The sequence below is a fragment of the Halichoeres trimaculatus genome, unplaced genomic scaffold (assembly GCF_033239565.1).
Source record: "Halichoeres trimaculatus isolate MK-OKI-2021-1 unplaced genomic scaffold, fHalTri1.1 fHalTri1_scaffold_1, whole genome shotgun sequence".
NCBI classification, from domain to species: Eukaryota; Metazoa; Chordata; class Actinopteri; order Labriformes; family Labridae; genus Halichoeres; species Halichoeres trimaculatus.
The window spans coordinates 40076567-40099484 of record NW_027437179.1 but is presented as its reverse complement, the minus strand read 5'-3'; the positions used below and the strand labels follow the sequence as shown (position 1 = coordinate 40099484).

Below are 22918 nucleotides of genomic sequence, written 5' to 3'. Positions count from 1 at the left end.
AAAAACAGGCTGAAACTATTAACACAGTGAAAAAATAATGTTTTCAGCTTAGATCCAGCTTCAACTGCTGGATTCTAATTTAAAAACTCAACATATTAAAAGAAAAGCCCCAAATTTTGAGCCAACCTGAAAACTACTAACATTAAATTGTACAAATTCATTAATATAGCACCAAATTTCAACAAATATTATCTTGATATACTCGCCAAAACAGTAACAAGTCAGTAGCTTTATTAGCTAACATTGCTTTAGAAGGAAGCAGCAGTAGAAGCCAGAGCAAAGCACTGGTTAGTATGAAAGTAACTCCACATTTTAACCAGTTTACCTACATTTAACTGGAGAACCTTGACTGTTCCACTCCCAACTTAGCTTATGTATGAGGAGGATCTGTTTTAATTGGACAGCCTCGCCACCTTGTGGCCAAGGGTCTCATGCACACTGTCGTAAACTACTTTTAGCGAGGCATGTGTTTGTTTTGGAATTGTTTTTGTTGTGTTAGGTATTAATCAGTACGGTTACTTAGCACTACGGTTTGAAATGTGACAACAAGCAAACGTTGACGAATCAAGCTATATGTAGTGCTATCGGCAGCCTGGTGCTCAGACATATCTGTAGGCTAACATGACAACAAGAAAACGCTGTCAGTTTGTATGTAGCATAGTAGCATGTCTGTAATGTGTAACGTTAGTAAATCCTGGTTATGTCCTACCAGTCATCTATCAATCAGAGCTAACGTAACCTCACTCTTCATTTTATTGATAGACTCTCAAGTTTGAACAGACCACTGCAGAATAACTGCTGACTGTGGGTTGGAATCAACATTAGCACTAACAGCTTAGCCCCTGTGTTAGCCTTTAGCTTGTGCTATGTCTCTCTCCTGTTTCTCTTTCTTCTGCTCTTCTGTCCTTTTTCTGTCTGACAGTTAGGCTCCAGTGTCCACCATCACAACAAAATTAATCACAGAAATTGTTTTCAGCAGAGAAAAACACAAATGCTAAGAAGTAGCATTTTGAAACAACCTGTAACCTGTAATATTGGTGCTGATAATCTCATTTTAAAGTGTGGATTACGATCAGGCAAATATCTAGAAGGAAGACTTTCCAAGATCACTTAGAAACTCCTCACAGCCCCTTTAAGGTCAGACTGTCTTACGTTTGGCTAAATAAGGTTGTAGAGAAGACCTCGCTTGCAACCCAAGCATTAAGTCCTGGTTGTTTGCCTGGTGGGGAATCCATTCTTTAATCTTAAACGCCTCTACTTAAAAACAGAACTATTCCTTTAATTCACTGACATATTCATTCATCTACAGGCATGATGGGTCACGTTTTCTGGAGAATATTGAAACCTCCAGCCTCCTCAAACATACAGGTGAGCATCGTACTTTGGATCAGCCATTAAGTAACTCTTCTTTGTTATTGTTGCTAATTTGCCTCACACATACTTTTTTTTGGGAGCTGCAGCAGAGAGCTGAACAAAGTGGCGTCTTTGTTATAAACAGAGCCCAGGCTGTTACAGGCCGGAGCTACGATTTACGACTGTTCTGGTCTTTGTCTCAAACTCCCTTCTTCTTCCCTCTGATCTCAGTTTAACCTTGACTGTTCCACTCTTCACTTAACACTGGCTTTGGTACCATCCATTTCCCTGCAGTGTAATGTGTGGTGTGAATATACTTTAGTTGTTTTAAGTGACTTGAGAAAGAATCTTCAGGGCCGTATATTTTTCCAGGTGAAGCAACACGTTGGACTGTGATCCAAACTAAGAGGCGTTGAGGTGAGGAGGAGTGAGTCTGTCTCAGGTTTCAGCAACAAACCAAGCTCATTATTCACGTGTTTGGTCCCGTCTGTTGCTGGTGAACCTTTAGGCTTTGGGTTAATTAATTCCCAAAGGTGTATCACCCAGTCACCTCTGTATCACCTGAGCTGTGACGCCAAACAAAAGATGTTAGGAAGTTGATCTTTCACACCCTCTGACTGTACAATCTCTGGTTAATCATTCAGGAGAAAAACAAGAAAAATATACACGAAGTATGATGCTGAACCCAAGAAAGATGAGCTCCATTTGAATGGATTTCTTGGCTTTTCCATCTGACTGGTGCAGAAACAACGAGAAAGTTGTTTCTGATGTGTTTATAGTTCATGTCTCTGATTTACACCAAAACAGCCAGGAAAGAAGTTTAAAGATTAGATTTGTCCAGGAGTCCCCAATCATCATAGTTGGAGACGAGGCGTCTTATTACGGAAAACTATTCTTTGAGTAGATTTTGACCCTATGCTAAGTCTAATTCAGTACTTACAATAGAAACAAGTGATAACATTTCCAATCTGTGAAATCAATCTTTATTTATAAAGCACTTTTCATACGTTAAATACGTAACACAAAGTGCTTGACATGTTAAAAAGCAGCTCCTACCCACTCCCAACCCCTGATCCCCATCCCCCACCCCCATCCCAGCACACACACACATGCACAAGTTTTCAATGCGTTTCGTCTGAAAAAGCTAAAAACGCATTAAAAAAGCAGTGAAAAAACTCTGAAAACTGAAAACGCTGTAGTAAGCATGCCAGGCCTGTCGTCGGTCTTGTCCAGAAACCGCTTTTGGGAGACTTTTGGGAGCTTACTGTTTACACAACAACGGTGTCGGCAGCATTTAAAAAAATCCCACACTGGAGATGTTTTCAAAAGTTTGCGTTTTAGATCGGCTGAAATGCCGTTTCCGTGGAAACATGAGGCTGAAACGCAACAAAACTTTTGTGTTTCACGCTAAAACAGTTGTTGTGTAAACCGCCCCTCAAAAGCCCCGTGTCCACCAAGCAGTCCTGGTTAGATCGGTACAGTATGGTACGGCTTGGATCGGCTTAGACTGGTCCTGTTTGCGTTTCCACAGCCAACCGTGTCCTTCATGGTAGGCTGCATGTAAGTTGGATGATAATTGCCGCATCAGCTACATGATAGGATGACACTATATAAATCCAATGAAGAAGAAAAACGTGACACAGTAAACAAAGAGCAACGATGGAAGACATTCAGCAATTCGTCCTCTCTGTGATTAGCATGTAGCTCTTTGATACAAAGAACAATCAAGCTTTGTTTCAGAGAAGACTGTTTGCTGTCAGGAGAAAAACAGCAGCTACTGTTGCACAGGAAGTGACGATTCTTTCAGCCAATCAACGGTCTGCAGTGTTGTAGCTCCACCTTACAGGATTGGATTAGTTTAGTCTGGCACCTCTATGGAAGGGTCCCAAAAGTGGGACGGCTCATCTCGGTTATTTGGGTGATCTGTCCTGGGATTAGTCAGTGGAAACCATGAAATGTGTGCTGTGCCAAGATGAACGGAACTGAACCGCTTGGTGGAAACGGGCTAAAGATAACGTGGTTTTAGAAATGTGTGGCTGAGTACTAGGGGTGGGCGACACTGGGAATTTTAGTATCAATCCAATACCAAGTAAATACAGGTCTAGTATCCCTAATACCAATACCGATACTTCCAACAGGAAATGTAATGATCATTGAATCATTTTGTGATTTTGCCTTGAGTTGGTTGATTAGGATTATGGTAAAATACAGCACAAAGGTTTTAGGCAATAAAAATGTTTTTTTTTTTAAACTAACCACAACAATAAAACAACATTTTAACTGTATAAAAGTGATAAAATAATTATGCTACCACCACAATTGTTTAAAAAAATCACAAGTGCAAAATAACAAAAAGTTCAAAAAGTTCCCTCCCATTTGCATCGGAAAGTAAAGTTAAGTAAATTGCTGGAAGATATTAGAGAAACTGCAGTATCGATATCATCATGCTAGTATCGATCCTATACCAATACTCATCTTGGTATCGATACCATCGATATTTAGATCAATACGCCCACCCCTACTGAGTACAGAGTCGCCAGGTCAGAAAACACTTACGGGAGGCCATCTATGCTAGGTGCTGCCCAAGCTAATAAACAAAACATTTTAATCATAAAATCAGCAGAGATCTTCCTGGTAGATCCACATCAAAAAGACAATTCTTGTGTCTTGGTGCAGATCTTGTCCTGCTTTGATAATTCAGTAAAGAACAACTCTAGAAACCACATTTCTTAGCAGAGCTGTCAATCATGATGTCACATCCTATCCTTTTAACATCAAATAACCCCAGCTTTTTCACATGGACGTAGTCTCTATAACGTTGCCCATTTAGAGTTTTAAAGCCCATTGTTGACCAGGACCATAATAAAATGCTGATCTCAACCTTTATCTGAGTTTGGATGAGGTAGAGACGAGCCTTACAGCCCTGTTTCCACCAAGGGGTTCGGTATAGATCAGTTGAAGCATGGTCCTGTTTTAACAGCCAACCATGCTATTCTTGTTAGGCGGAGTGTCAGTCTTTTTTGTGATTGGCATGTAGCTCTTTAATACAAAGAACAATCAAGCTTTGTTTCAGAGAAATATAGCAGCCGCTGTAACACAGGAAGTGATGATTCTTTTGACAAATCAATGGTCTGCAGTGTTTCTAGCTCCACCTTCTGGGGTTGGATTGGTGTGTCTGGCACCCCAACAGAAGGGTACCAAAAATTGAGACCGTATAGGTCGGTGAGTTAGGGACCTGTCCAGGTTTTAGTCAAAGGAAATGCCACACAGTGCAAGCTGTACCGAGACAAAACGAACAGAGCCGCTTGGTGGAAACAGGGCTTTTGGTCTCTGCAGACAGCTACAAGCTTATCTGTCAGTCAAATCAACCATGCCCCATGCCCAAACCATTGTCTGTAAACATGTTTAATTTTCTGTAATTATTGTATTTGTGGTTTCTTCTTTATGCAACCAGTCTCAAGTGGAATTACGAAGAACTGCAACTTTTAGGCTTCAGAGTTAGCCGCATCCAAATAACTAAACTAAAAACTTGGGGTTGCAGTAAACAAACAATCTAGGGTGTCGTTAACACAACAATGGTTTTAGGGTAAAGCGCAAAAGTATTGTAGCGATATGGCCTCGCTTCTACATGGAAACTGCGTTTCAGTCAACCGAAAATTGAGTTTTTCTGTGCTGCTCAATCTGCTGAAAGCCAATTGTCTTTCAACAAAATGAGCATCTGTTGCTCCACTTCTGCTCTTAGCATTCCCCAATACACCAGATGATCGGCCCAACTCTACTTCTAATTCTACCAAAAACCACTTCTGGACAAGACAGTTATAGCGCCACCTATAGGCCTCGCATGCTTACTTCAGTGTCTCAGTGTTTCCATTTAAACGGAAATTTTTTCACTGGGTTTTAGCGTTTTTGGACACCATGTTTACAGATTTGATGGTTGGTGTTCAGAAGCAGCTGCGGCGCCTTTATTTAAATGAGCCCAGGCCTCAGTCTTCAGACTTGTCAGGATTACAAAGAGGTTGACTCTTCTTTGTGTGATCACAGCGTCAGACTGGAGCGCTGCGTCTGCTGACACCCCAAGCTCCTTAATCCTGGTCCCCTCTGGACACAAAACCTGGTCAAGACTCTTCTTTAGCCCGAGAAGTGGGACGTGAACCAACACCTGCAGTTTGAAATTTGGTCTGCAATGGCGGCAGTCTGCAGCAGCAGAGGGGGTCAGGGTCTCTGGTCTTTATGGCCCCCGCTCCCCCGCCCCCTCCCCCCACAGCGTTGCTTCTCAGGCGAAGCCATTTCCAAGCTGCTCTGCTCCGCCGCGCGGCTCTTTGTGTGTTGGGGGAAGGGAGCCCAGCAGGCGGAGAAACGGTCGGTGCAGAAACCTCCACAGCTGCCGCTCTCCATTTTGGAAAGGTTAGCTCCTCAGATAGTCTGATCTGAGTTTGGCCAAATGTTTAATTACACAGCTTTATGTGCCTCGTGTTCCCTGCTCTCTGCTGAACCGTCAAACCAATAAAGTGTCTGTCAGCCATGTGGACAGCAGAGGGAGGAGGTCACGCTCCTTTCTGTGTCTTCACTGTCAGTGGAAGAAGAGAGGGAAAGCTATTTAAAGGGAGGTCTACAAAGAAAGGAAGCGTTTCAGGTTTTTCAGTTAGTGGACGCGCCAGGGTAACAGAGCTGAGGAGAGGGCTGAGTATTTACAAACTAAAATATATCTGCTTCAGAGGAAATTTCAACGTGAAAAACATGGACTGGCTGTGGAAAGAAACTGGTTTATCCTGTTTAGACGGGAGAGAAAACGAAGAAAACATGGAGGCGACAAACTAACACCTAGGTCACACATGATCAAGGCGACAGTTAAGACACGTTTCAGTGGAAACGGCCGAAAATGAAAGGAGAAAACAAACTTTTAGCAGCAAATGAGTGAAGGAAAAGCTAATAGGATCAAACCCTGACCATGTCTTTGGCTTAAGAGGCTACAGATCAATTGAATGAAATTTTTTGGGCGTCCAAAAGAAAAAAGAGTGCTCAAACCACGCTTGAATCTTATTCAGAGGTGTCAAAATCCTAGTTTGCAATAAAGTGAAATTAGAGCCCAGACAGCGGGCCAAGGATTATTCTTCTTCTTTGTTTCTGCCCAAACAATCCCAAATTTGGTGCCTTTAACATGCTTAAAGTTGAAACAAAACATGCCACAAAATTCAGTCATGGCACAAAATTTATTATCCTAGTATTTGCGCAAAAATATATGCTCCATGGCGCCCCCCAGTGGCTTAAAACTGCAGCCCTTCCAGCTACTTTTAGCTACAGCCCTTAAATTTTCTGGCCATAACTACCATGCCAGGACCTACAAAAAACTCTCTTACGACCATAGTCAATTCCAAACAGGAAGTTTGCAATTTGGACTTTAACATTGTATTTTAACGATTTAAAGGCTACATATTTCGACACACTAGTCTTAGGTTTTTTCTCAGATCAACTCCAAACTTGGACTGTGCATACAACACACATTGTCGATGAAAAGTTATTGAAGTTTTTTTTGTCACTAAATAGGCGTGGCCAGGCCAAGAGGTCAAAGTTCGTTTATTTTTCAACAATGTCCAATCTGGACAAAAACTGACTTACATGTTCAGTGTCACAGCCTGGAGGCATCAGTGTAATTATATTCACCTCAAAGTACAGCGCCCCCAAGTGGCAACTTGTACTCATAACGATTATAGGCTACATATTTGAAAAAAATACTCCTAGCTTTTTGATCTGAGCAATTCCAAACTCGGCTTTTGTATTCCTACACAAAATGAGCTACAGGCCTGAATTTTTTTGTGCATACCTTTCATGACAACACCTACAAAAAAAGTCATTCAACGATTTTTTGTAACGCAATGGCTGTGGCAACAAACAGTCGCCAAATTTGACAATTTATTTATCAACATAAAAGCATTTATACTTTGCTACAATCAGCTTGAATTTATTTATATGCTTTTTTTTCTGCTTACAGAAAAGTACAGTGCCCCCTACTGTCAAAAGGAAGTAATTTATTATACCATGCCATGTCTATGGCGCCACATCAAACTCTATCTCCCAATCAACAAGGAAGTCATAGCTCCTTCATATAAGGCCCAATCTGCTTCAAGTTTCACACACATGATCATGGTCCACCTCCCTATAAGCTCAAATCTCTGTCCCTGCAATAGCACCACCCTCTGGAGATGTTTGGTAGTGCCTTTCTCGTCAGATTTTACACATGTGAACACAGTGCCACCCTGGACGTATAGTGAAATTAGTGGTGCCACCTATTGGACACAAGTGGGATTTCTCAGAACACACTACCGAAGAAAATAAATGTATGAAACTCATGCTATAATGTTAGCATTACCGTATACCAACAGACCGTTGTTGAAAGTTAGTCTATTGTTGTAAATCATTGTGACACATAGAGCTGACCTTTTGATAACTTCCGTTGTAGCTGTAAGTTTGTATTCATGTTGTGGCTTTTGCAAGTTGTCTGACACCTACTGGCCATAGTAAAATCCTTATTTCTCTCTGAACACTGAAAAAGTTAGAAAAAACTTGATAAAAATATCACAACCAATCAACCCCATGATCACTAATCTTTCTCAGTTTGTTCACATTGGTGATGGTGTACAGCAAGGTTCTGTACTTGGACCAATTTGCCTCATATAAACCTCTCCTTGGAGGTACCCTCAGAGATCACCCCATGAAGTTTAATCAATATGCAGATGACACTCAGCTATACAACTGATGTCATGTCTTTTTCCTGACAGTGGATTGGGGCCAAATGCCTCCTGCAGGTGGGGTCTGGATGGACCCTGAGTTCCCCTGCCTGTTTCCTGACTTATTTATCTATCAAATCAACTGTCTACCAAGGGTAGGGTAGGTCCTTCTTTGCGCAACAAGAGTTTGGGTGACAGACGCTTTTTCCTTGGATGTATATTTGGAAGGTTCGTGACAGTTTCCTGTTTCTGAGTGTTCTGAGTAAAGTAAAGGATAGCCATGCAGCAGTGAATATGTTGGTTCAGCATTGTGGGCTGTTTCTGTTTGACTGCTTTTACTGTACTGGTTAGGGTTGTAGGAATGTATGTTTATACTTCTTGCTAACGAAATTGCTCTTAGGAGACATAAAAGATTGTCAAGATTGTTTTCTTGACATTATTTATCTTTTCTTTCTATCAGCAGTCCTGTAGTACAAGCTCAAATTCAATGTTCTCAGATGTCTTCAAGTTATTTTGTGTCATGGCTGGCCTCGAACACGCATGTCAGCCGACTCTTCAAGGGGGCAAAGGGCAGCAAATTTTATGGTTTTGTCCTGGAGAGAGCCAGCTTCTGATGTCACCATTTGCAGACTGGAGGGTGACAGCTGTAGGGGCCTTCGGCTACAAGTAGGTTGGCAAGGGACAGTTGAAAGTCCTCTACACTGAGTGTTGTCTGCATAACAGTGACTCGGTCAAACCAGAAGAAAACAATCAGTTTATTAAACCAGAAGAATGTCTTAAATACTTAAACAGAATAAAATAAAAAATACTTTATTTATACCTGAGGGGAAATTCAGGAGGAGTCACAGCAGCAATCAAGAAAACAAAAGTCAGAAAGTGTATAGAAAGTGCAAAAAGCTCCATACATAAAAAAATAGATGCTGACAGCTTGTCCATCATTGTCCAGTCAGCCAGCCTCCACCTCCACAGGGTCCAGGACTGAGCTTCTTCAGCAGTCTGTTCAGTCTCTGTCTCCTGGATCCTGTCTGCTCACAGCAGGTGAAGCTCTTCCAATGTGGTGTTGGTGTCTGGTGTTAGCTCTGTTAGCCATGTCTGTGAATAGCATGATGCTACTCTGCATTCTGGTATTCCCTCTGTTGCTGGATTAGCACAGCTAGCTCGTCCATCTTATTGGAGATAGATCTTACGTTCCCAATAACGATGGATGGAAGGACAGGTCCGTGTCGTCACTTCTTAGCTCACACCTGAGAACCAGCACGTCGCCCTCACCTCCTTCTCCTCACCTTATGGGAAACATCAGGCCTTGCACCAGTTAGCACTGACATGCTACAGGCTGCTAACAGCTGAGTTCACATGTAAACAATACAGCCATGGTTACATGTAGGATCTCCAGACAAACACAGGAGCAAAAAATAGTAATAATATCACTGTTATATCACTATTTCAAGAACAATGAACAATCTGATGTCAATTTCCCATAACTGTTGATTTATGAGAGTGTCTAGCAATAGACACACCCTAAATATGACTGAGTGTGTGTGTGTGTGTTTAGCTCAGCAGCTGACTGACATTTTGTTATTTCCCCTGAGTCTCTCTCTCTCTAGTTTATGACAGGATCATTCAGCCCCAGGTGAAGTTTAAATGTTAAAGCTCAGGTAGAAACATCAGCGAGCGTCTGGGGAAAATGAGGATTCCAGCGTTTTCTTCTTCTTGATGTGATTCTGCTTTCTGGTCATTTCTCCTCTTCTGATTTGAACTTGATCAAACTCTTACTTTCTCTTTTTTTTTCTCAAGAAAATTACAGTTTAAAATTATCGTGTTCCCTATGGTCTCAAGTCCTCAGTTCACAGATATTAGAAGATTATTCGGTCTTTGGCAGCATCAGTGCAGACAAAGTGCTAATTGACATTTAAATCCAGCATGTTCTTATTTTTACTTCCTGAACCAGTTGTTGATCACAGATTCTGCCACAGTTCATCGATGATTGGTTTACTGTTTAAAGGATTTGTTTTTAAATTGTCTAAAAGCTGAAAAAACTGCTCTGCCAGCTTTTGTGATGCGGTTACCCAGTAGCAACAGTCTCATCAGCTGCGCCTGCATGCTTTGCTCAGAGGTAGAAGCTTAAACGTAAAATTACTTTAATCCTGTTTGACACAAAGTGCAGATTGTTTTTGTGCTTTCAACTGAGTAGTTTCCTTTTTTTTCGAAATAAAATGTGTCATTTAACAAGGAACCGATGTTATTTTGTAGCAAGAAGTGGTTTTACTTCTTTTTAACCAAGTTCAGCCAATCAGAATCTAGTACAGAACACAGCCAGGTGAAACTATAAATAATAAAGAAAATTCTTCAGGTTTAAGTAAACAGATTTTTATTTTTTTTTGTTGAGATAAAAATGAAGAGATGAGTAAATCTTAACAGACCAGATGACCGAGTCAGTGTCACCCAGTTAGAGAGATGTAAACAGATATTTCCAGTTTTTATTTCTGCTACTGGTCCAGGATGTTTGGAGCTTCTTCAGGTTCTGCTGACTCTGATCCTGGACCAGCATCCTGAAAGAGGGACAGAAGAAAGTAATATTTACCTGTGAGATGTTTCCTCATCTTTTCAAGGAGATCCTTTCAGAATCCCCTTTAAAACCAGCTTAAATCAAATTTCAGGCAGGATTTGAGCTGGTTTTACGCCTCTACTCCCTGATCATCGTCTGAAAGCAGAAATAAAAACCCACTAAAAGCTTTTTACGATCAGCTGCTGTAGCTCCAGGTGTGTCAGTGATTGTCCCTCAGCCGTCACGACTGAGTCCTGCAGGAAGTCGCCCAGAGACTGACCTTTGTTTGACTCCAGAAACAGCTGTTACATCGCTCTTTTCAAAGCCTCCAGACCGTTTACAAAAACAGTCATTTCACCTCCCAGCGGTCGACCAGAAACTTCTGTGTTCTGAAAAATCAAATCACTGTTTTGGCTCCACAGAGGGTGATGTAACAGCGTTTTTTTTTTGTTCTGGTTTAGAAAGAGCGTCTTGTTTAACAAAGAGGTCGGCCTGTGCAGGGACAGTTTCTGAAATGTTAGAAAACAAACTGAACATGACGGAGACAGAAGAGGCAGCTTTGAATTAACCTGAACTCTAACCGTTCAGCTCAGACGTCAGAGCCTTGGATCAGACCACAAACTAACGCTGAATGTTGCAAGATAAACATTTATTTTCCTCCTCAGCCCACATCAGGCCCTGCTAACCTGAAGAATAACACCAACATGCACAGACTCCTTCTTTATATTTGTCTTTTCTAAATTAAAAACTGCTGCTTCCTCTTTATTGGCAAAATCCAGGAAGGTAAGTCTGTGTGGCCCAGAAAAAAGAGGGGAAACTACTTGAAAGAATCCATATTCAGAAACCATTCAATCATGTTGAAAGTGGAAGTTTTGTTGAACTTTGAAATAATTAAATCAAAGAACAATTCAGATATCTTTAAGCAATCAATATTTGCAAGTTATTTTTCTCACACAGCGAGTGTAACTGGATTTCATTTCTAACTCTTGTTGTTTGGACACTGGCTCGTGTTTGTTTTGATCACCACACGTTTGTGATTAAATGACTCAGAGCGGCTCAGACGCTCCTGCTGGTGGGGTCAAACTCTGATTGGTGGACTCACCCCAAACGGCTCGCTGAAGGCTCTGGAGCCGCTGTACAGAGGATTAGGGATGGAGACCAGTGTGGGCTTCTTTCTGCCGCCGGCGCCGTCCTCATCGTCATTCTGCCACAAAGGAGATCATAAAAAGTTTAGTAGACGTCCTCATGTAGCTCTACTGGCAGCCCAGTGCTTCAAGAAATATCTGTAATGTGCAACGTTAATGAATCCTGGTCATGTCCTGCCAGTCATCGACCAATCAGAGCTAACGAAACCTCACTCTTCATTTTATTGATAGACTCTCAAGTTTGAACAGACCACTGCAGAATAACTGCTGACTGTGGGCTGGAGTCAACATTAACACAAACAGTTTAGCCCTATTAGCCTTTAGCTCGTGCTCTATCTCTCTCCTGTTTCTCTTTTTTCTGCTCCTCTGTCCTTTTTCTGTCTGACAGTTAGGCTCCAGTGTCCACCATCGTGCTCAATTGGATTGAGATCTGGGGACTGTGGAGGACATTGGAGTACAGGGAACTCATTGTCATGTTGAAGAAACCAGTCTGAGATGATTCCAGCTTTATGACATGGAGCGTTATCCTGCTGGAAGTAGCCATCAGAAGATGGGTACACTGTGCTCATAAACGGATGGACATGGTCCTACACCAGGGGTCTTCAACCTGTGGCTCTGGAGCCTTATGCAGCTTTTTGACTCCTTTGTAGTGGCTCCTTGTAGCTTTAAAAATATCATTAAAATAAAGGTCTTTAAATATTTTTCTAAGGGGGTATTAATGATAACGACACAGACACTAGGTAAAAACATAGTATAATTTTTTTTACTAAAAATGCATCACCTATTGAAACAAAGCTTTAATTTTTTTTATGTCTTTTTTTTTATTTTTAAATTTCATTTTTTTGACATTTTTGCAAATTAAGAAAAAGAGTTCAATTTTTTTTGAAGATTTAGCAATTAAAAAAAGAAAAATCAATTTTTTACAATTTAAGAAAGTTTTTTACAAGTTTTGGAAATGAAGCAAAATTTTGAAAATGCATTATTTATTTATTTATTTTTTTTTTCAAATTTATGACATTTCAGCATTTTTTTTTAATTTGGCACTTTTTAGATTCCATTTTTGTATTTTGCAAATTTTTGATTTTTTTTTAAATTTCCAACTTATTGAAATTTCATACATTTTGCAAGTCTATAAAATCTATGACACTACAAATTTCTTTTTTTTTTTTTCTTAAATTTACAAATGTATTAAAAATAAAAAACTAAGAAATCACATGTGCAAATTTGTAAACACAAAAACTTCTCGTTTAGATAATTATTCACCTGATTATACACTTTTGTGTCTTAATGTGAAGATAAAGTAGATTTTCCGGCCCCTGAATGACTTTTATTCAGGTGAGCTGAGGCAAAACGGCTCTTTGGAAAGTGCAGGTTGCAGACCCCTGAACTCTCATGTAGGTTGAGTTGCTGCCATGTGATTGGCTGATCAGAAATTTGTGTTAACGAGACAAGTGAGCCTCATTAAGTGGGCGGTGAGTGTATCCAGAAAAGAGACTTTTTTTCAAGATCATTAAGAAACTCCATTTCATGTGTGTGTGTGTGTGTGTGTGTGTGTGTGACTCACTCTGAAATAGTGGAAGCGGAAGGCGTCAGTCTTGTGTTTGAAGACGTAGTAGCCCAGAGCTCCCAGCACACAAGCAAGGACCACTGAAACCAAGATGGCCGACACTGTGCTGCTGGAGTGGGCGTGGCCTCTGGAGGGGAGGTGGGAGGTCTGGAGAGACAGGTGTGACGGCGTTAATCCTTATCCTTGTATCCTTTAAACCCTCACACACACACACACACTCACACACTCACACACACACACACACACACTCACACACTCACACACACACACACACACACACACTGTCGGCTCAGCTGTTATTGTGGCCTCAGCCTCAGCTGTTCCCAGCAGCTGGACGTCCTCACAGGCCAATAAAAACCCTCTCGTTAACAAAATCAATAATTAATGATCTGATCAGAGGGCAGGCGGAGCTGAAACAGATTCTGCAGCTTCCTGATGATCACAGGAAGAGGAAATCGTTTTAAGGTTAAATGAAAGAAAGGCGACTTAGATTAAATAAAAAGATAATCTGAGACGTCGAACTCTAAAGGTCAAAACCTGAATCTTGCTGCTGGGATGAAAATGAACGGGGCAGGTATCACGTGGTGGGACAGGACAGGGTGATTAAGTGAACATGATCCATCGGGAAGGATGAAATCTGGTTGTGTAGCTGGAGGCTCCAGATCTGCTGTGATTTGTTCCTCATGAATATTGAGCAGAGCCGTGATGTTATCGTTCTGGAAACTCAGCTGATTGAATCTTCATTTCCTGAACGCCGTGCCAGAAATTTCAACGTGGCCATCTGCTCTTTGCTGCCTAGCAACAGCAGGGGGGGATCATCCTATCAGAGACAAGCTACACCACCAGAGAAGTGGGCTCTACAGCACCACCCTGTGGACGTGATAGGAATTGCAGCAGTGAACGATACTGTAAACATTTCTTGTTATCGTTCGCAGGAATGAAAATTAATCCTTTCAGACCAAAAAAGAAAACAAAACCACGAGAAGGAAGACTGATTTTATAACAACAAAGATCCTCAGACTGTGGCATGATGAAACTCTTCTGGATCAAGGATTTAAGGCACCCTTCGGCCACAGGGGGCGCCAGACAAACTGAAATCACTGTGAAACAGCTGATCTGATGCTTGTACAGATGACACTGCCCTCATGTGTTTTGGAGGAGAACTACAGAAGTAGTCGCCCTCATGACTGCGTCTGTGACTTTGGCGTTGGGTCAAACCAGATATATAAAGCAGATTTTCTCGTCGCCGTCTCTGGGTGAAACCAGGCCTACTCACTGGAGGGGGCGGAGCCATGAGCGGGGCCTCGATGACGTGGATGATCCCGTTGACAGCAGGAATGTCCCAGTCCAGCAGCAGCAGCTTGTTCACCAGCTTAACGCTCTGAGGAGACGTCAGTGAAACCATCAAACCACTCTCATCATGTCCTGAATTCATAAATTTAGATTCATGAATCTGGTCTGTGTGTGTGCGTGTGTGTGTGTGTGTTTCTCTGACCTCATTTTTCCCGTGTGTAACCGTCAGGTTGAACCCCAGCCTGGAGACGATGGCTTCCTGGTGTTTCAGACCCTTGAACGGTCGTCTGCTGTTGTTGGCTAAGATGTGATACTCGAGATCTCGACCTGACAGAGTCTACACACACACACACACACACACACACACACAGAGGGAAAAAATAGAAACAGTAGATGTCATTAGCAGACATTTGGATGGGAAGGTAGATAATACAGTAATGGTTATTAAACACAAAGCTTTAAACTCTGCAGCATTTTTTTTTGTTTGAATGAAATTAAATATTTAGGCTCCTTGCCCTATTCCCTCCCACGCAGGAACTCGAATTTGACCCCCAAATCATGCTCAAAAACACACCAAAATTAGCACACACCTCATGATCGTGAAAAAAAATAATAAAATGCAAAAATTAATCCCCAGCATCCCATAATTTGCTCTCTAGCGCCACCTAGGCATTCAAAAACACACTTAAATGGCTCTGGTGGGCAGTAGGAATGTTGTTGATGAAAATGCCCAACATCAAAATGTTTGTCTCATTAAGACGCACAAAAAAAGGCACCAGGTATTTTAACTTATCTCCAACAGGAAGCCAGCGATTTTCCTTTCAAAATAAGATTTTGCCACATTCTTAACCTTTCTTCAAATATTATCTCCTCCAAAACCATAAGAGGTGTTGGCCTGAAATCTGCTCAGATGAAAGAGTGGACCCTCCTCTTCAACATTTTTTAAGGAAGTTGTTATTTCTGACCCGGTTTTTAAATTACGACACCTCAAAGTCGGTGAACCCCAAAGAAACCCCCTCAGCTCCCTCCATTAGAATACATGGGATTACTGAATCTAGACCATATATGCTGCCACCTTTAGGCCTCTGGACAAAAATGTAAAGGTGGTACAGCTTTAAAAACAACATGGATGGGTTCCTGACAAAATTTCATACCCAAATATCATATTTTTACACAGATTTGGTCAGCATTGTGGCGTCTATGAGGAGTTGTTTCCAAAACTTCAGTCAGCTTCACTCCTCAGTGTAGCAGCAGTGATGATGTCACACACTGATTAGGAGTTCCGTGCAGCTGGTCATGTGACTCAGTGAAGGCGGGAAAATGCTTTGTTTCTCACACATACACATTCTAAAGGGATGAAACTTGGACATTGGAGGGAATCCGTCATGACGGGCTGGTATGAAGGACTGGCAAGAGAGTGAGGACCCGTCCAACGCTGCTTGCAGCTTTAATTCTGAGTTAATTTCGGACACATTTTTGTTTAAAGGCCTTTGCACACCATTGGCGAGGCTAATAAACAGCACGAAATTGCAATAAAATTGGAGAAAATTTAATTTCTGCAGCTATTCTCCCCCAAACGTTGTCTTTGTAATCGCTGTTTTTGCAGTTTTTAAGTCTTTTGGTATGTGACGTGTCAGATGTAAACTTGTTGCAAGCAAAACTTTGGAAAAATCAACCTTGGTCTGAAAAAATAAAAAGCCATAATTTTGCTCAGCAAAATAATATTGCTGGTGTGAAAGCTCTCATTTGAAAATAGTAGGTTTTAAAAAAGTAAATAACGTGCAAAATATTGGCACAAAAATATGCATCTAATGTGCAAAGGGCTTAAGACTGTTAAGATTTTGTTTAAAGTTGACTCTGGCTGCCCTACCTGATCTCTTTGTGATTTCTAAATCATCTCGATAATCAATTAGTTAACTAAATTCATAATAAAAAGAAATATTTAACTAGGTAATCATTAAGTTAGTTATTTATAATTTTTCAGCTGGAAAGAAACTTGTGATTTTTAATCAAAGTTGTAATTGGTGGGTGATTGTTGAAGGTTTTTTACCTTGTTCACAGTAAAACCTGAGTTGTGAGGAACAAACAGCGTGACTTCAGACTTTTTACGAGTCAGATAATCCACCAGCTTCTGTCCCTCCGCAGACGAGCCGCTGTAATCCATCAAATACTAAAACAAGAGGAGAGAAGTCAGATTATAATCACAGCAGATTAACTTTCTGTAAATAAGATACTGAAGCAGGAATGTCCAAAGACCGGCCCAAGGTCTTTTTTCAGTGCTCGAACAAAGCCAAAGTATAAATGTCTCACTCTGAGAGCATCAATTCATTCAAGACTCCGAGCTGTGAGGGAAATCCTGAACCAGGGACAAAACGCAATGTAGCATTTGGAGTGTTCATAGGCTGCTTGGCTAAAGCTAAAACTCTGTACTTTCTGCAGAAACTCAACTAATCCAGCTGACGTCTTTAAATGAATGAATTTATCAGGATGAGATTACAAATAGAGCAGACTTGACAAAAAACGGTGCATGAGAAAGAAGAAATCAGAAATATTTAGAGCTAAAATGTTGTTTCAGGACAAAATAGTCTGAGTATGAAATCCAGATCCTGATCAAATCCAGATCCTGATCCTGCCATAAAACCATCCTGACATATTCCCCTCACATCGCCCCCCTATGGAGAACATGTTCCTTGGTCAGAAGCAGTTTGCTGATGTTGACGTAGCACGTAACGCTGCAGAAAACTGACCACTGATCATCTGGGATCAGAGACACCTGAGGGACAGGTGAGCTGTGATGTCATCAGTCTGGATGACCCTGGTTTCAGGTGTTCCACTGACCTTGTAAAAGATGGAGAAGTTACTGTACGCTGCGAGGACGCTGGTCAGGACGCCGTTACAGAAGTCTCCGTTTCCGATGTAACCGGCCGGACAGTCACAGGAAACATCTACACACACACACACACACACACACACACACACACACACACGTCACAACGCTCAGTCATTGCTGCTTATCATGCGTCTGAAGAGTTTTTATTTTTCAACAATTTCTGATTTCTCTCAGGGTCAGAACTTGACTCTTGTGTCTTGAAGCCACGTTCATAAAATCTGATCTCTTCATGAGATTTTAAACGTTTGGTTTGTTGTTATTAGTTAACAGTGAAATACAAAAGAGTGAAATATTGATGAAGACATAGCAACAAGTATTTGGGGGTTTTAACTTCTCAGATGTCAGTAATTTAAACTAAGTAAACTTAGCTAACGCTGTACCTGTGAGCCTGTAGCAGTAGGTGTCGTACGTGCTGCTCTGGTCCACCGGCTCTTTGTACAGAACCACACCAACATGGTTCCCTCCACACCTGACGGTGGGGAACGTGGTCGGGTATCCAACTTTTCCTCCGTCCAGCCAGCCAGCCACACACAGATGCATTCCCAGCTGTCACAGCCAGAGAAGAACCAAGATAAGAGGAGAAATACCAGAAATACCAGCATGCTTTGCTGCAAAATGGGTCTGAGGATCAAAGAAATACTTCACGATCAGCTGCAGAGATTTTACTGTTAGGGATCGTGAGAATTGAAACTCAAACTCACGACATGATCCTTAATCCTGGTTTTAAAATAATCCAAACCATCAAAATCATCCAGTTTTAGGAGAGCTTGTAGCTCAGAGATGGAGGAAGGAGTAAAAACACATAAAATACTTTGACCAAAAACAGAGAGTGTCAGACTGAATCTGTCTGTGGGAGCAGAGGGCACAGCTGGTGATGGATTCAGGAGTCAGTAAAGAGCATCAACAACACAGCAGATCATTTAATACGGCTCTGAAAAAAAAGATTTACCAACGCTCCATCCCTCTGTTGAGAAAGTCAGACCAGAGGTGTCTAAAGGATCCACATTCATTACTAAGTAGAAGTATAGATCCAAGGGTTTAAAAAGACTTTTATAAAAGTAGAGGTATCAACTCAAGCTTTTTCTTAATTAAAAGTGTAAAAAAACTACTTTAAGTAATATTACTGAAATAAAGAATAGTTATTTTTCTTACAGATGGTATTGATGATTAAAGACACTGACACTAAATAAAATCCTGTGTTAACATTGAGTTGAACTAAATCTTCATCCCATCTGTCAATAAAGCCTGCCACCGCTCTACTTCACCTCCTACAACATCAACAGCCCACCAACTTTCCATGCACCTGTAGCTAACCTCAAGTTTTACAGCCCTGGGAAGATAACTACATCTACAAAAAGACTAATCTGGAAGAAAATACTGATTTTAATTCTGTGTGGATGGATTCATTTAACTGGCAACGAGACGGCCTAATAAACATGCTTGATATGTGGCATTAGCAAATAATCTACTTATATATATATATATATATATATATATATATATATATATATATATATATATATATATATATATATATATATATATATATATATATATAATTTTTTTTAATTTTACAAATTTTTGACATTTCAAAAATGTTTGATTTTTTTAATTTGATTTCATTTACTTTTGATATTTTTGCAAATTTATTAAACTTCAATTTTTGCAAATTTTTGAAATTTCTTTTTTTTAATTTTGCAAATTTATCTTTATTGATTTATTTGGATTTAAAAAAAATTTTTTTAATATTTGGAAATTTTTGAAACCTTTTTTTTTTTTTTTTTGGACATTTTTTGCAAATACAAAAAGCAAAGACATCACAAATCAAATTTCATGACTTCAAAAAATGTCTTGTTGTGATTAATATTCACTAGATTTTAACCATGTACAGAATTTGAATTTTCCCCCTTGTAGAGATAAAGTAGATTTTGTGGCTCCTAAATGACTTTAATCCCTCTCATCCATCCACAATCAAATTCATGCTTTCTGGATGGCGTGATTTCAGTGATTTCAGGATGGGTTTTTACTTTTTTTGGTGAGAGTCTTTTTAAACACTGACAAACTGGGATGAAACATGAGTAGCGAGGCTATTTTTAAATGTGCAGAGTAGAAAGTACAGATATTTGCCTAAAATTGTAAGGAGTAGAAGAAAAAGTTGGCTAAAAACTAAATACTTAAGTATAAATACCTAAAACTTTTACTGAAGTAAGATTAAAAAAGTATTTTTACTTTGTTACTTGACACCTCTGAGTAAGGCAAACCTTTTTTTTACACAACACTCAATAATGTGTGTGAAATCCTAAACCAGGGAAAAATTGCAAAGCAGCATGGGAGACTGAGTCCAGCATGCACACACAGAATATAACCGTAATTAAGAATGGAAGATTTGGCAAACGGTTCATCAGCACATACTCAGCTCTGCTGCTCATCACACAAATGTATGATCCTCACAGACGTGTCGGCATTTGCAAGAGAAATGTTGTGGCTATAGCATTTTTTTTCCTGAAAACAGACGAGCTTGGGTAGTCATATATTGATAGACATACAGATTTTGATGCTTTAACATTTTATAAAGGCCTGGAGAGCTCATCTTCTCTTTTTTTAAGGAACTGTTTGAATTTTTCTCTTGCCCAAATAGTTGAGGAGTTACGGTAGTGAAAATGAATGCATTAATTTTTACCTGTGACTGGAACGTAAAACCTAATTTGACTTTTTTCAACTAAATCAAACAAACAAGATACAAATCAACTTGAGAAAAAATAATTAATGTAACAAAACTCAAATTGAAACAAATGAAATATTTAACTTGAACAAAACATATCCAAACTTAACAGGAATAAACCAAACTAAACTAAGCTAAGCTAAGCTAAACTAAACAGAACTTAACTAAACAAAACTAAACCAAATGTATCTGAGCTGAACAGGACTTAACAAAAATAAACTAAACAGAAAAAAACTAAATTAGATTAAACAAAAGTTACCTGAGCTCAATGTTATCAAAGTTAACCAAACTAAATCAGACTAAACTTATCTCAGCTAAATCACAACTAAACTACAACTACAACTAAACAAAAACGAAATTAACAAAATCAATTAAACTAAACTAAACCTATTTTTACTAAAATTAACTACACTTGAATTTACTAAAGAAAATCCAACTAAACTTAACATACCTGAGTTAAACTGGACTTAACCAGACTAAACCAGACAAAACCGGTCTAAACTAAACTAAGGTGTTACTGTAACACCTCATTAGTAGCCGTAAAGCTTGTCTTTCTTCTTTAAGGAGCTGTTTGGATGTTTTCACTTGCTCATTTATTTGAGGAATTACGGTAATTTGAGGAGAACAAAAAGGGAGTGCTGGTGCTCTAATGGGATTTTAAAGTGTTGTTTATTCTCATGTCTGTGTATTTGTTAAAACTACAGAAGAAAATCTTTCTAATTATATATCAAAGATAGTAATAAAAAATGAGAGACCTCTCACTCTGCACTAAAAATTACTGCACTGCACTAAAATCTGCTTTTCTATTTCCACTTTTTGAGAAGTAGTTTCTTCAGCTGCTCAGTGGGGTGGGCCTCTGAGAGCAGCTTCACCTGCTGTGCGTCTCCCAGCTGTTTGAAGGTGGCCAGCGTGGCGCCCTCGGCCTGACAGGCGGCGTCAGCCTGGCTGAAGTTCATCTTGTACTTCCCCTCCGGAGAGCGCAGGTGGAACACTCCGGCTTTGTTGTCTGAAATATGACACGAGTGTTACGTAACCTGAAAGTCACCGTGACGGTTTGAAGGTCCTAAAATCAGACTCAGTGTCAGGAGTTAAACGTCAGAGCAGCTCATTCAGACGTGTTACCGTGGTAATGAAGATCCTTGCATGTGGCCACGGGGTCGCAGCCTCCGTTGTCTTCCAGGCAGCGGTCGACGGGGGGGACCACCTTCTCCAAACACTGGACTCCATTACCCAGGTACCCCGGCAGGCACTCACACTCACGCTCATTCTAGAAAAAATATCTCAACATTTTATCGCTTCACACGCAAAAATAAAACATAAATGATGATAAATACAGAGAGGGAGGAAGTGTGGCATACCGGCCCCGTGAACTTGCAGGTGGCGAACTCACTGCAGCCTCCGTTTTCTTCAACACACCTGACAGAGACAGGAGACAAACACACGCTGAGGACTTCCTGAATCCACTGAGTAATGCACAAACCAGCGAAGAGGAACAGAGATTTAAATCAGAGGAAACGACAGGCCGCTCCAACCTGTTGATGGGCTCGCAGGAGTAGCCGTCGCCCTGGTAACCGCTGCGACAGGTGCAGTTGACGAGCAGTCCTGTCTGGTTGCAGTCGGCGTTCTGGTGACAGCCGCCGTGGTACACGGAGCAGAGGTCTGGAGCTGTGGGGTGTGATAAAGCTGTCAGGATGTGGATTCATGTCGAGGGAGAGGGACGGTATCTGATCTGTGAGGGGGTCGTCTTCATATCTACACATCCTCTTCCTCCTCTTCCTCATCATAATCCAATCACCAGAGCAAACAGCTGCAGGTCTCACTCAAAAACCTGTCGCTAAACATTATCAGATGAGGATTTTCAAAACAAACTCTTTAAGATAAACTCACAAAACAAGAATACTTTCCACTTTACGCATTCCCTCCTGATTTACTTGTTTGAATGATTGTCTCTTATGAGTGAATTTGACAGGGCCGTGTTCGAGGGGTAAATGGCGGTGGAATTAGCCCTCTTAAAATCTGATTGGCTTGCCCAAAATCTGGCTTTATGATTGGCTGTTTGCCTTCTCAAAGATTTAACTTGTTTAAAATCATCAAGTTCAGGGTTGTCAAGCTCGTTTTCACCGAGGGCCAAATCAACAACAATGGTTGCCCACAAAGAGTTAAATGTAATGTAAAGTAAATGCAACTACTGCTTCAAAAATGGCCCCTCTGAAAAAGGCTTCAGCCACAGTAATGTTAGCTTTCTCTGCTACGTTGTTTTTGGTCGGGGCTTTCTTAAACACATCCTGCTGTGATTGCAGTTTGCAATTTAAATCTTGCACTATTTTCCTGAAGGCTCACTTTAGCGTACTTAGCTCCATGTTTGTTGTTAAAATGCCGACGTGGATTGTACTCTTAGACAACCGCCACCGCCTGATAAAATGAAAGTCATACTGGTTTTTCTCCTTCAGCACAAACATATATTGACCTTCCCGTCTTTCTTCAAACAACCTTCATCTGCATCAGCTTTTCCCTTCCTGGATATTTTTGGATCGTTGTTTTATTTATCAATTCCGCTGGTTCAAAAAATGGCACTTATGTGAAAACACTGCAGTCTAGTGGTGGGATGCTATCACTTCAGGGTTAACATAATTGGAAGATATTATGGGAAACGTAGTTTTAAGGTCAATGCATTATGA

The 22918-nt window shown here is 40.5% G+C and overlaps 1 protein-coding gene across 4 annotated transcripts in view; it reads right to left on the bottom strand.

Moving 5' to 3' along the window:
• Positions 1–10459: 10459 nt before the first annotated feature.
• stab1 (stabilin 1) overlaps positions 10460–22918 on the bottom strand; it is a 97892-nt gene continuing 85433 nt past the window's right edge. For all 4 annotated transcript variants that reach the window (XM_074687574.1, XM_074687489.1, XM_074687720.1 and 1 more), the window contains 12 exons: positions 21773–21905; positions 21599–21656; positions 21363–21507; positions 21113–21246; positions 17899–18064; positions 17467–17573; positions 16679–16798; positions 14831–14965; positions 14612–14716; positions 13333–13482; positions 11726–11827; positions 10460–10627 (listed from right to left, as the gene is read on the bottom strand). In XM_074687574.1, coding sequence (XP_074543675.1) covers positions 10565–10627; positions 11726–11827; positions 13333–13482; positions 14612–14716; positions 14831–14965; positions 16679–16798; positions 17467–17573; positions 17899–18064; positions 21113–21246; positions 21363–21507; positions 21599–21656; positions 21773–21905 — 1418 coding nt within the window. In that variant the 3' untranslated portion in view covers positions 10460–10564. The remainder of the gene's footprint in view (positions 10628–11725; positions 11828–13332; positions 13483–14611; positions 14717–14830; positions 14966–16678; positions 16799–17466; positions 17574–17898; positions 18065–21112; positions 21247–21362; positions 21508–21598; positions 21657–21772; positions 21906–22918) is intronic.